Genomic DNA, 12036 nt, shown 5'->3' on the forward strand with positions numbered 1-12036 from the left:
TTGTCTTTTCTTGGATTGACTGGATATAGTAGGAACTATGTTCCTAACTATACTGGACTGACGGACCCCTTACGGGCGTTAGTCAGAGAGCATGGGATTCGTAAGCTCAGCCATGCTCTGACTTGAACTATGGAGGCAGAAGATGCTTTTATCTCTCTGAAACAACAAATGGCTGCTGTAACGCAGTTGGCTGTTCCGGACTATACTTTACAATTCTATTTGGATGTTTCTGTAACAGAACTGACGGTGAATGCCGTTCTGAGGGACTCTGGCGGGGACCGAATGGTAAAGTAATTCTCCCTCCAAATATGAGAATCCAGGTTCTTCAGGAAGCTCACGGACTCGGACATGTAGGTATTGCACAGATGTTAAAAAACCTAGAGCACTGGTGGCATCCATTTTTGAGGGACATGGTCAAGGATCATGTGAAATTTGTGGACAACACAATGCAAAACCAACTATCAGACCACCAGTGGGACATTTCCCTTGGACTACACAACTGGGTAAAGAAATTATTATTGATTTTACAGACATGATAACACCCGTTAGAGGATACAGGTATGTATTAATGTGTGTGGATGCATATTCGAGCTGGCCGGAGGCATGGCCAGCAAAAAAAAGGACAGCAAAACTGTCATAAAGTGTCTGATCAATCATTACATTCCGACCCATGGATTTCCAGAGAAGGTAAGATCAGACAACGGCACTCATTTTAGGAACCAAGATCTGCAGAAAGTGGAGCAGCTGCTCGGAGTTAAACATTCATTCGGTACAGTATATCATCCCGAATCACAAGGCAAGGTTGAGAGACTAAACCAAACTATTAAACAAAAATTGGCTAAAATATGTGCACATACTAAATTAAATTGGGTAGATGCTTTGCCTATTGCTTTGATGTCTGTCCGAATGTCTATTAACCAATCAACAGGGTTCTCTCCATATGAGCTCCAGACGGGACAGATGTTTCCAGGGCCTGCAACCCGCATTCCAGGATGGAAAGATGAACTTGCACATTTATCTCATAAAGATTTCTTTAATGAGTTACAGATCCTGGCAGCGGAATTTGCAAAATACCAGACGACACAGGAACATCCAGGCTCAGGATCAGTTCCAGGAATCGACTGGGTGCGCCTGAAGGTCATCAAAAGAAAGTGGTCTGAACCTCGCTTCACCGGACCATACCGAGTCGTGGAGAGGACGTCTCATGCTGTCCGTCTACAAGGGACAGGAGACACCTGGTTCCATTGGAGTCAGTGCACAGCAGCCGAGGAGCCACAACGCGCGCTCCGAGACATACAAGAAGATCTGCAGCTTCAATCTTCTGACGAGGAGCATCTCCAGGCACTTCCAGGAACCGAGGAGGATCTGCAGTTCCAGGAGGGAGTGTAGCAGGGATACCTGCCACGACCACTTCATATTCCTGAAATTCAAGGCTTAAAAGGCTCGGACAGGCACAATAATCCTGTTCCGATGTCCTTCCATTGAGAAAAGGAGATTTCACCCTCTCCTTAAAATTCACTGTTATATTGGCATAATAATCCAATTTTCAGTGAGCGACGGCGCTCAGGTGGAAACCTGAGGTTTACAACCGAGGAGGAAGACGGGTACACGAAGGATCAGGCTACAAGAGGATCAACATTAACTTATCCTTTTTATTGCGTGTTTTCGTTTTTTGCGAACTCTAAAAGAACTTTTGTTTCTTTTTTGTGTGTGGAGAAAGTACTCAAAAAATGTACTTAAGTAAAAGTACAAATACACAGGCAAAAATGTACTCAAGTAAAAGTCAAAGTACCACATTAACATTTTACTTAAGTAAAAGTAAAAAAGTACTGGCTTTCAAAAATACTTAAGTATTAAAAGTAAAAGTACTTGCTGAATACATAACCTAATCGCTAATATCATTAAGTGTGCCGATAGTATTTAATTTGAATACATCATAAATGTGCCATTTTAATAAACAATGTCACAGATTACACATGTTCTTATTGTGTTTATTCTCTGTAAGAGTTTAGACTTAGATATGTGATTCTATGCATCATAATTTCAGGGATGGAAACATCTTATTTCCTGTCCTAACGTAGCATGAACTTCATTAGTGACATTTATTTAGAAAGAAATCCAACTGAAAGGGGATGGAACGAAGGTGTGGGGGGGAAGACATGCAATCGAGGAGCCACGTAGCAGAGTTGTAGTCAAGACCACTGAACACGAGACCAAGACCAGCGCCCTGCGCTACATGACACAATAAAATGAAGTGCACCTATCAAAATTGGTTCTCAGATTGATCTGAAAGATCCACATTTCCATAAAAACACCTAGATATAAATACTTAGAGCTGAAATATATTTAACCAGTATCAATTACAACTCATTTCATTCTGTTTTGCTTTCATCGCTGTGCTACAATCCGCAGAGGTCGCCTGCCATTCCTATAAAAATAACGCCCTGGGCGGTTGCCCATATTGCCCATGTCAGAAACCACAACTGTCTGCACCATTAAACCATGAAACATAGCAATTAACTGTAATTGCTATGTTACAATTACAGTTGTAATTGTAACATTACAACAACACTATGAACACTGTCCAACGGCGCAACAAGCAGAAGGAGCACCATGACTGTTCTCATCCTCCCTCCCACTGCATGTTTGCCACCATGACAGGAGACAAAATCAATCAATGAGCATGCTCTGTGTTCATACGTTCAACTTTTACTTATTCGGCAATTAAATAAATGTGTGTGTGTGTGTGTACATATATATATATATATATATATATATATATATATATATATATATATATATATATATATATAGCTATTGCAGTGTATACAAGAACAAAGAACGGCTCTCAGTGATGTTTCAGTCCCATCAACCTTAGTAAAGATCCGTCCAGAAAAATCGGATCGTTCCTGAATCCACACAATAATTCAGCGCATGAGTGACAACTTTTTTTCATCGCAGATGCAAAGTGTCTCAGTACAGCTAACTTTGCTAGCATCACGTCCACAGATCTTACCTTTCTTTAAGCTTTCCTTCCAAGTGACGCTAAAAGTTGGACAAAGTCCCACCGTCTGTGAAAGCGAAGCGCTGCTGGTTTTGCATGTCGTCATATCTTATGATTTATGCAGCTATTATCGATTAGTTAGACATCTTCTCCCGCTCAGAGGAAACCACTGCGCATGTCTGGAGCTCCGCGTGCTAGTAAAGGGGGAGGCGATAGGTGACAACAGACACCAAGTCAAGTTATTGCTTGGATTTTACGGCGCCACCTTAAAGTCCCTGAACTTCATATTTTAACGGACAAAAAGAGAGCAGTGCGACTTGGATGTAACGAGTAACGCGACACTTTTGTAGAAATGTAGTGAAGTAGAAAGTACAGATACTTACTGTAAAATGTAGTGGAGTAAAAGTAGAAAGTACCCATTATTAAATCTACTTAAGTAAAGTACAGATACATGAAAATTGTACTTAAGTACAGTAACGAAGTACTTGTACTTCGTTACTTCCCACCACTGCATAAAGCAGATTAAACATTTAAGGATGTCATAAGAATGCAAAGAAGAAAATATTCTACAACTTTATAATAATACAGAGTTCAGAGAAACAGCTTCAGAAGACTTTCCCATGAGCACATGCTTTACACAAGAATCATAACACTGTTATGCATTAATTCACTCATAATCATAGTAACTATAAAATGTTCCATCCCATCTGCAAGCTAAGCAGACATGTAGCCTGCATGTTTGTTGCTACATGTACTTGGTCTGCCAGTCACCAGAACCTCATTATTCACACAGAGAGACTTTCTCTCCTTTAAAAAGCTGTTGAAATACTAATTATATGCGTCCATGAATTTCAGGCAGTGAAGCTCGTTTACGGCGTATGCACTCTTTGTGTTGACTACGTAGTTAACTTTATCATAGTAGGAGATCAGAGGCAGCTTGTCCACATCATCTGAGAAATTTTCCTTCTCCGTCTCATACGGGCCGATCTCGACGGCAGCCATTTTGTTCATGTATCTCTCTCACACATTGGTCAAGAGCAGGGGTGGGCACTCCTGGTCCTCGAGGGCCGGTGTCCTGCAACTTTTAGATGTATCTCTACTTCAACACACCTGAGTCAAATAATGAGGTCGTTAACAGGACTCTGGAGAACTTGACTGCACTTAGGAGGAGATTCAGCTGTTGGATTCAGGTGTGTTGGACCAGGGAGACATCTAAGAGTTGCAGGACACCGGCCCTCGAGGACCAGGAGCGCCCACCCCTGGTCAAGAGGGTCGGCATGTTTTCTTTGTGTTGGTCTCGGAGCCATTGGTCCACTATGCATTGTGCATGCACTTCCCTACTAAGATGGCGCAGATCACATCTGGTTCAGACTTGTGGGAACTGGATGTATTGGATGGGTTATCATGGCAGTGATGACATACACCACCTACAGGCAGGACAAAGTATTACAAGCCAGAATCAACTATATTACATTTGTCACACAATTCAACTAAGACAAGGACACACGCTGGGTTCAGGGCCTGATGGAATTGGGTCCTGACCTTTGACCCCAAATATCCTATCATATGCTATCCTTGCAAGGTTGATGAAGATCAGATTTTGATGAAGTGGGTTTTCTGTTATATTTTGTTTGTTGAATGTTTTGTTTTGTGTTCCCTTCTTATATAAGTTTAACTTAAGTAGGTTTAGTCCAGATACAAATTTCTGAATGTTGAACTTCCTTCCTGCTGCAGGAGCACAGAGACATTTTATCATAGATACATAGACGGATAGATTTCCAGGAGTCTGAAACATGTCTCTGCTCCTTCCTGCGGATGTGAAATGAAGATCATTTTCTCCTGGTTCCTTCAGACTGCAGTCTCCTCCTCTAAGCTGCCTTCAGCTCTGGATCCTTCATCATGATGGTTATTTTCTGGTCCAGGCTTCTGGTTTCTCCTGGCCTGGAAACAGAGGATGGTTCAGCTTCAATGCAAGAACTTTCCCAACTGAACACATCATGCATGATACATGCAGTACCTTAAAGTAGAGGACCAGGACTGATCCCAGCATACCCAGCAGGACGACAACCAGTCTGATGATCAAAGCAGTGGGAGAGGCTGAAACTGAATGAAACAGATTCAGGATCAGCTTTCATCAGATGAGTCCAGATAGAAAATAATCATATAGACCCTTGTTTTCATGCTGCCTGTAGATCTGATCATGAACATTAATATCATCAATCCTCCTCTCTGACCTCATGAATGAGGCAGACAGCTGCTGGTTCACCTGAAGCAGAACTTTTCCTCATGGACTCCATGAGTTTGCCTGAGACAGTGAGGTTGAGAGGCTGGCTGATAGAGGAGAAGTTATAGGAGAAAACGTAGACGTGGTAAACGCAGAGGTAGGTTCCTTGGTGGGCGTGGCCAGCAGCAGAGAACAGGAAGAGGGCGGAGTGATTAACAGCTGGCAGGGTCTGGTTCTGAGTGTAGTTAGAGGTGCTGAAGATGAGCTGGAAGGAGCCGCCTTCATACTGAGGTCTGATGGAGCACATGATGCTGAAATGTGAGCCAATGAGGAGCTCAGACCCCTGCTTTCTGCCTGTGGAGACCCCGTCAGTGGAGGAAGAGAGGAAGATGAGCGGCTCAACCAGCAGACCTGGGAACGCAGAGGAAACACAGAGACAACTGGATCTAATCTGAGGTGGAAAACAAGATGGCATGAATGAGAAAGAGACAGGAGCTCATCGCAGACTGGTTGCCATGGTTACTAGCATGTTTATACATGATTACTAGCACCTTTATGATAGATCTATAGTCTGTCAGTAATATTTAAACCAGTTTTAGTTTCTCTCTCCTCAAGGTTTCAGGTCCTTAGTTAAAGGTGACGGTTTCTCTGCAGACATCTGGAACCTGATGGAAGAAACATTTTAAAAGATATAAATATGAGAGTTCAGAGTTACCTGAGCAGATGATCTCATAGCTCTGATCATTGTTTTCACCATTAGGTAAACAGTTCTTTAATGCAGATCTTGACTGCAAACAGTCAGACCTGATCCACCAAACTGGTCTCTCTGAATCTTCCTCTGACTTTCTTACTGAAACAGCAGAACCACAGTCCAGTTCAGCACAAACTGCAGCAACTGAGTTCATGTCCCAGTAACTATACCAAACATCCAATGGTCTCCACTCTTCTTGATGTAACATCTCCAGTCTCCCGGCACATCGGCTGGCCTCTCCCACCAACCTGATGTTGTCTTGATCTGAGCAGAGACAGAGAGTTCATTAATGAAGGAAGTGAAGCAGTGAACAGCAGCAGGTCTGCAGATCCTCCTCTACCTGAACAGGTGAGTCCAACAGCTTGACCAGGTGAGCAGCTGTTTCTACCTGAACTCTTCCTGCTGCTGCAGTTCAGCAGAGCAGACTCACTGCCTTCACACAGGAACTCTCTGCTCCCCACTGGAGCCTCTGCTTCTCCATAGAGCGCCCCCTGGTGGACTGAAGGAGGCCCACAGCCAATCTCCCTGCAGACCACCTCTGCATCCTGCAGGTCAAAGTCTTTTTCACACACTGAGGACCATGACTGGTTGGTCTTCACCTCCAGTCTGCCTGAGCACCGGTTGGTCCCTTGAACCAGCCTGACTGAGTCTGTGGATGCAGAAAGAAAAAAGGTTTAAAATATTTCAGAACTTTATTTTTATAGATACACATGGAAACATCTCTGAGTTTGATAAAAATAAAGGCCAAGAAAACCAAACTAGAAAAACTCAGAGCATCAAAGGTGAAGTGAAACCGACTGTACCTGGAATGTTATCCTTCATTTTTATTTCTTCTGAATTTACAAGATTTTTGGGACATAAACATGTTAATAAACTCACTAAATGTCCAACAAACTTTACTCTGTGAAATTGTTAATATTAAAGTGGGTTTAAAAATAAATGTGGCAAAATTACTCAACAGCGCCCCCTAGTTCATCCAGGCCAACAACCATAACAAACAAAAGGTTTTCCTGCCATTTTCACTAAAAACAGGAAGTCCACCATTTTGGATCAAAAGTTAATTTTCTGTTAATTTTCATGTTTTGAAAATGTCTGATTTCCTTGAACTCCTCCTGGGATTTTGATGCATTGACTTCAAAGCAGCAGAGATTAAAAGTTATTAAAATTATGAGTTTTTCTTCATCTATGTGGCTAAACTGAAAACTTTATCTGGATATTTAAATTATTTTAGTTTCTCTCTCCTCAAGGTTTCAGGTTCTTAGTTAAAGGTGACGGTTTCTCTGCAGACATCTGGAACCTGATGGAAGAAACATTTTAAAAGAAATAAATATGAGAGTTCAGAGTTACCTGAGCAGATGAACTCATGGCTCTGATAACTGTTTTCATCATAAGGTAAACAGTTCTTTAATGCAGATCCTGACTGGAAACAGTCAGAATAGATCCACCAAACTGGTCTCTTTGAAGCTTCTTTTGAATTTCTTGCTGAAACAGCAGAACCACAGTCCAGTTCAGCACAAACTGCAGCAACTGAGTTCATGTCCCAGTAACGAGACCAAACAGCCACTGGTCTCCACTCTTCATGATGTAACATCTCCAGTCTCCCGGCACATCGGCTGGCCTCTCCCACCAACCTGAAGTTGTCTTGATCTGAGCAGAGACAGAGAGTTCATTAATGAAGGAAGTGAAGCAGTGAACAGCAGCAGGTCTGCAGATCCTCCTCTACCTGAACAGGTGAGTCCAACAGCTTGACCAGGTGAGCAGCTGTTTCTACCTGAACTCTTCCTGCTGCTGCAGTTCAGCAGAGCAGACTCACTGCCTTCACACAGGAACTCTCTGCTCCCCACTGGAGCCTCTGCTTCTCCATAGAGCGCCCCCTGGTGGACTGAAGGAAGCCCACAGCCAATCTCCCTGCAGACCACCTCTGCATCCTGCAGGTCAAAGTCTTTTTCACACACTGAGGACCACGACTGGTTGGTCTTCACCTCCAGTCTGCCTGAGCACCGGTTGGTCCCTTGAACCAGCCTGACTGAGTCTGTGGATGCAGAAAGAAAAAAGTTTCTTCAACATTTTCACTGAATTTGGTTCCAGTTTGTTCAGCAAAGCTCCAATACAGAGCAGACTCTGTGTGGAGGAACCAACCAACTAGTGGAGAACGGGTGGAGAGGGGAGCTGGGCAGAGTTTTGTTATTTTTAAATCTACGGTTTAATATTCTTTGCACTTTTAGCATCTGCTTATACTGCAGGCCGGCCCTGGAGATGGGTGGAAAAAAACTTAAGACAAACAGAGAAAATTACACTACAACATCACAAAGAACCTATTATTAAGGAAGGATAATTTAATATTAACTTTGGACAAAACGTTTGGCTCTCTCTTCCTTAAACTCCTGGGTCCTTAGCGGGCGGCGTGCAGCACAGCAGGGAAACAACAACACTGAGCGTTGACGTCACAATATCACAGAGTTTAATCCCATACAAAGCTACAGAGAAACAGAGATATTCATTCATTACCATGAGACAGGAAAAATAGAGAAAGAAAAAACAAAGAAAAGGCAAAGACGCGTCTTTGGAGATAGCTGCTGCAAAAAAGCAAAATAGTGGCAACTTTCTGAATTTTTAGTGCTGACACTAAATTTTATACTAAGGGGGTGTTGTTTCTGTTTAATATATGCACTCAAGGCGTTCCTCTAGTTGACCAACTGGAAACTCCCTTAGGCACTCAGAGAAACTTAGGAACTCCCCCTAATTTACGGCAAAGATCAAAGGGCCATCTGGTCTCTGGTAAAACAAAAGGGCAAACCGCTTCGTCCTGACCCCCTGTGGTTCCACGGCCATCCCGGGCACAGAAAAAACCTGAGATAAGATTTCACAGATACCTGTGAAATCTGAAGTCTCTCTCCTTATCTCTCCTTACATAAATTCTCAGAAGAAACTTAAATTCAGTGCGGTTCAAGGAAATGTTATCTTTAGAAACCCCAGTTTTTGCTCCCTTACAGTCAGCACCTCAAAAGATTGAGTCCTGCCAAAATAACACATAAAATCAACAGAACAAAATGAGGTATAATTCCTGAGCAATTTTCTAATACTAAACAAAACATTTTCATTCAAACAATTTCCATTTGCTTCTGATATTGTCACAGATAGTACAATTTTCAAATACATTCATCATTTAGTAGTTTTAAAATGAGATAATACAATCTTCAGTAAAAACATGGTATTAATACTTAGAAATTAAATGTTAGCGGTTTCAATCTTCTATGTTGCATTAAATTTCACACCATCCCAGATGTTGGTTTCTTGCAGGTTTTTTAACTGCTGTGGACAGACCAGATGTCTCTCCCCCAAGCTCCAGTGCTTCTGCCCTGCAGGAAATGCTAATTTTATGGCTTCGTGTGTTCTGGCCGCACAGCGGGAGGCCCCATTGAGTGATCTGCATTTGTCCCTGGTTGTCTGAATGCTTAACACAAACCTGTTCAAAATACGAGTGTTTAATATACCTTTTACACATGCCGTAAGATTAACTGTATTAAACACTAAAAATAATCATTTTTCCTCAACACTATGAATTATCAAATATTAATATTTCATCCTTGTCTTGTACAAAGAAAATGTGAGAACAGATTTAATCACAGAATAATAGAAAACTATCATCTTTTTACACTTTAAACTTAATTTGTGGAGGAAGTTCAATGTTTGATCAGCTTCTTCTCAATGACATTGAGGTTTTTATAACCCAGAATCTGCTCCACTGGTTCCCCTTTAATCTAATCAAACTTCATTAAATCACTAACCTGGTAAAAACCAGCCACTCTGTAACTACACTTTGATTCATCCAGAGAGTCTGGACTGTGTTGAGCTTTTAAATTTCACCCAGTTGCTAACGTTTGTCCATGACATGCAATGCACCAGATCCACACTAAGAAGTTTACTGGAAGTTTCCTGGGCTGTAAACATGTAGAAAAAATCAATTACCAAGCACTGTTAGATGGAATCACTCAATCAGGTTTACTAGCATATTGTGCACAATACAGAGAACATATAAGAGGATCAATAGTGAAACATTTCCGATTGAAAACTCTTTCAGGCAGAGACAGCAGGAGTTTTATACCAAGGCTGAGGGAGAGACGCTCTGGTTCTCATGCAGCTGCAGGAAAACATCTCCCAACCTTGTGCTTGCAACCCAAACAGCTTCATTTGGTGAGAATCACTAGCATTTAGAATGAAGACAATACAACCAGCAGATATTACCTTACAATAATTTGTCCACCACAAAACAGAGAAGAGCCGAATGAGGAGACTGATAAAGTTAATTCAATATTTGGAAGTGTGGCCACCATGGACTGAACTTCCTCCACTGCATTGCTAAAACTACAGAGACTATGTTTCTAAAATAACAGAAAATAAATCATTGTTCAAACTTCTCCTTCTGTTCGCTGATTGGTCCGGTAGAAAATCTACCAGAGTGAATCCAGGTGAAGTGGAAGAAGCCCAGACTGAGCTGGAAGTGAGAATTTTGTTTACAGTGGAGTTGGAAGCAGAACAGGAAGGCAATGGCCAGGATATGAAATCACCTGAACAGACGATCTCTACATTGCCGTATTTATCTCTTTGTAACGACACCACAGATCCGCAGTGGAGCTGTCTGCAAGCTCCAGCTGCTGATGTAAAGTTCCAGTTCCAGTTCCAATAATTCACTGGTTCCCAGTCTCCCCGATTCTTCTTCTCCAGTCTGCCACCACAGCGACTGCTTCCTGCTACCAGTCTGAGTTCATCAGACAGCGCTGGAAGAAACAACATTTACATGTTGGGTTACAAAAAGCAAAGACAGATTCAGGATGTGTTGACAGGATCCTGTTGATCGTGTTTATTTGCTCTTCTCTTGCTTCTTCCTCCTGTTAGAGGCAGAGCTATCATGGATGGTTCTGATCAAAGCATCTTTATGTTGGAATGGCCTAGTTAAAGCCCAGACTTTAATGTTATTTACACTCTGTAGTAAGACCTGAAATGTTTCTTATTATTCACCTTTTCTACCCATTTATATTTTATGTCTTTACTGAAACCAACCAAAGTCAAATTCATTGTTTTTGTGTAAAAAGTTGTCAAATCCAACAGATTCTGATTCTGAATGCAGAGCAATCAGAATCAGAGCAGCTCATCTAACCTTGTAGATGAGCTGGTAGATAACTTCCATCGTAAAATTTCAGAAGTCATTGATTTCTTTGCCTAAATTAAAGTGAAGGTCGTGTCTGGTAGGAACAAACCTCCATGGAAAAATGTTCAAACATTTAGATCTGCAAGACAATTTAGCCGTAGGGCCGAACGTAAATGGAGTAAAACTCAACTTTGTTTATTATGAAATCTATTAAGAAAGACTGTGAAGCTATCACTCCACACTAAAACATGCAAAGGAAACATTCTTTGCAGAAATCAGAAACAAAAACATGAACAATGATTGAGCTTTATTTGCCACAGTTGACAGGCTGACAAACCACCTGACCTGCAATCAAACTCGGCCTGCAATGAATTTGCCAAATACGCTGCAGAGAAAATTAAAAATATTAGAGGGTCAACATTCACTGCCACACAAAATCTAATATGGATGCTATGCCCAAAGATAATAACACCCACAACTTTTCTTCAGAAAGTCCTGCCTGTCATTTCATCTGATCTGATTCAAATATTAAACTCTTTGCTCTCATCAGGTTTTTTCCCCCAGCAGTTTTCAAATCACTGATATAAAAAATAAAACAATCTGAACAAATCATTACTGCAGAATTACAGGCCGATCTCCAACCTTTCATCCATCAGCTAAATTATTGAAAAGCTGTTTCAACAATTAACTCTGCAAAACAACCGAAACTCTGAGTTCCTTTAAATCTGGACTAAAAACCCAGCTGGTCAGATTTGCTTTAGAAACATAATAAATGAAACACTGAACAACATTTTGATGTGTAACGACGACACTTTGACAAAATGTACTGTTTACTGGTTTACTGTGTGGTGTCTTTAGGACTTTTTGTGTTTTTATGACGTAAAGCACTTTGAACCGCCTTGGTGCTG

The 12036-nt window shown here is 41.5% G+C and overlaps 1 protein-coding gene and 1 long non-coding RNA gene across 2 annotated transcripts; both read right to left on the minus strand.

The window, feature by feature from the left end:
* Positions 1–4292: 4292 nt before the first annotated feature.
* Positions 4293–6361, minus strand: LOC111611974. Its single transcript, XM_023351294.1, has 5 exons — positions 6320–6361; positions 5944–6243; positions 5271–5639; positions 5022–5107; positions 4293–4945 (listed from the first exon to the last, which is right to left on the minus strand). The coding sequence occupies exons 2-5, from the start codon at positions 6185–6187 to the stop codon at positions 4853–4855; spliced, it is 792 nt and encodes a 263-aa protein (XP_023207062.1). The 5' UTR covers positions 6188–6243; positions 6320–6361; the 3' UTR covers positions 4293–4852.
* A 133-nt stretch (positions 6362–6494) lies between these two features.
* On the minus strand, positions 6495–7749 carry LOC111611983. The gene is made up of 3 exons (XR_002754337.1): positions 7703–7749; positions 7327–7626; positions 6495–6628 (listed from the first exon to the last, which is right to left on the minus strand). It is a non-coding gene; the product is annotated as an uncharacterized LOC111611983 (long non-coding RNA).
* Positions 7750–12036: the final 4287 nt, after the last annotated feature.

This window comes from Xiphophorus maculatus, chromosome 18 (assembly GCF_002775205.1).
Source record: "Xiphophorus maculatus strain JP 163 A chromosome 18, X_maculatus-5.0-male, whole genome shotgun sequence".
NCBI lineage: Eukaryota > Metazoa > Chordata > Actinopteri > Cyprinodontiformes > Poeciliidae > Xiphophorus > Xiphophorus maculatus.

Excerpts from the sequence above, each read along its gene's own strand:
- LOC111611974 (XM_023351294.1), bottom strand. The coding sequence starts at position 6,187 with ATGTTACATCAAGAAGAGTGGAGACCATTGGATGTTTGGTATAGTTAC. Across the intron at positions 5,108-5,270 it reads GAGGAAAAGTTCTGCTTCAG|TTTCAGCCTCTCCCACTGCT; the intron begins GTGAACCAGCAG and ends TGTTTCATTCAG. Across the intron at positions 4,946-5,021 it reads TCCTGGTCCTCTACTTTAAG|GCCAGGAGAAACCAGAAGCC; the intron begins GTACTGCATGTA and ends CTCTGTTTCCAG.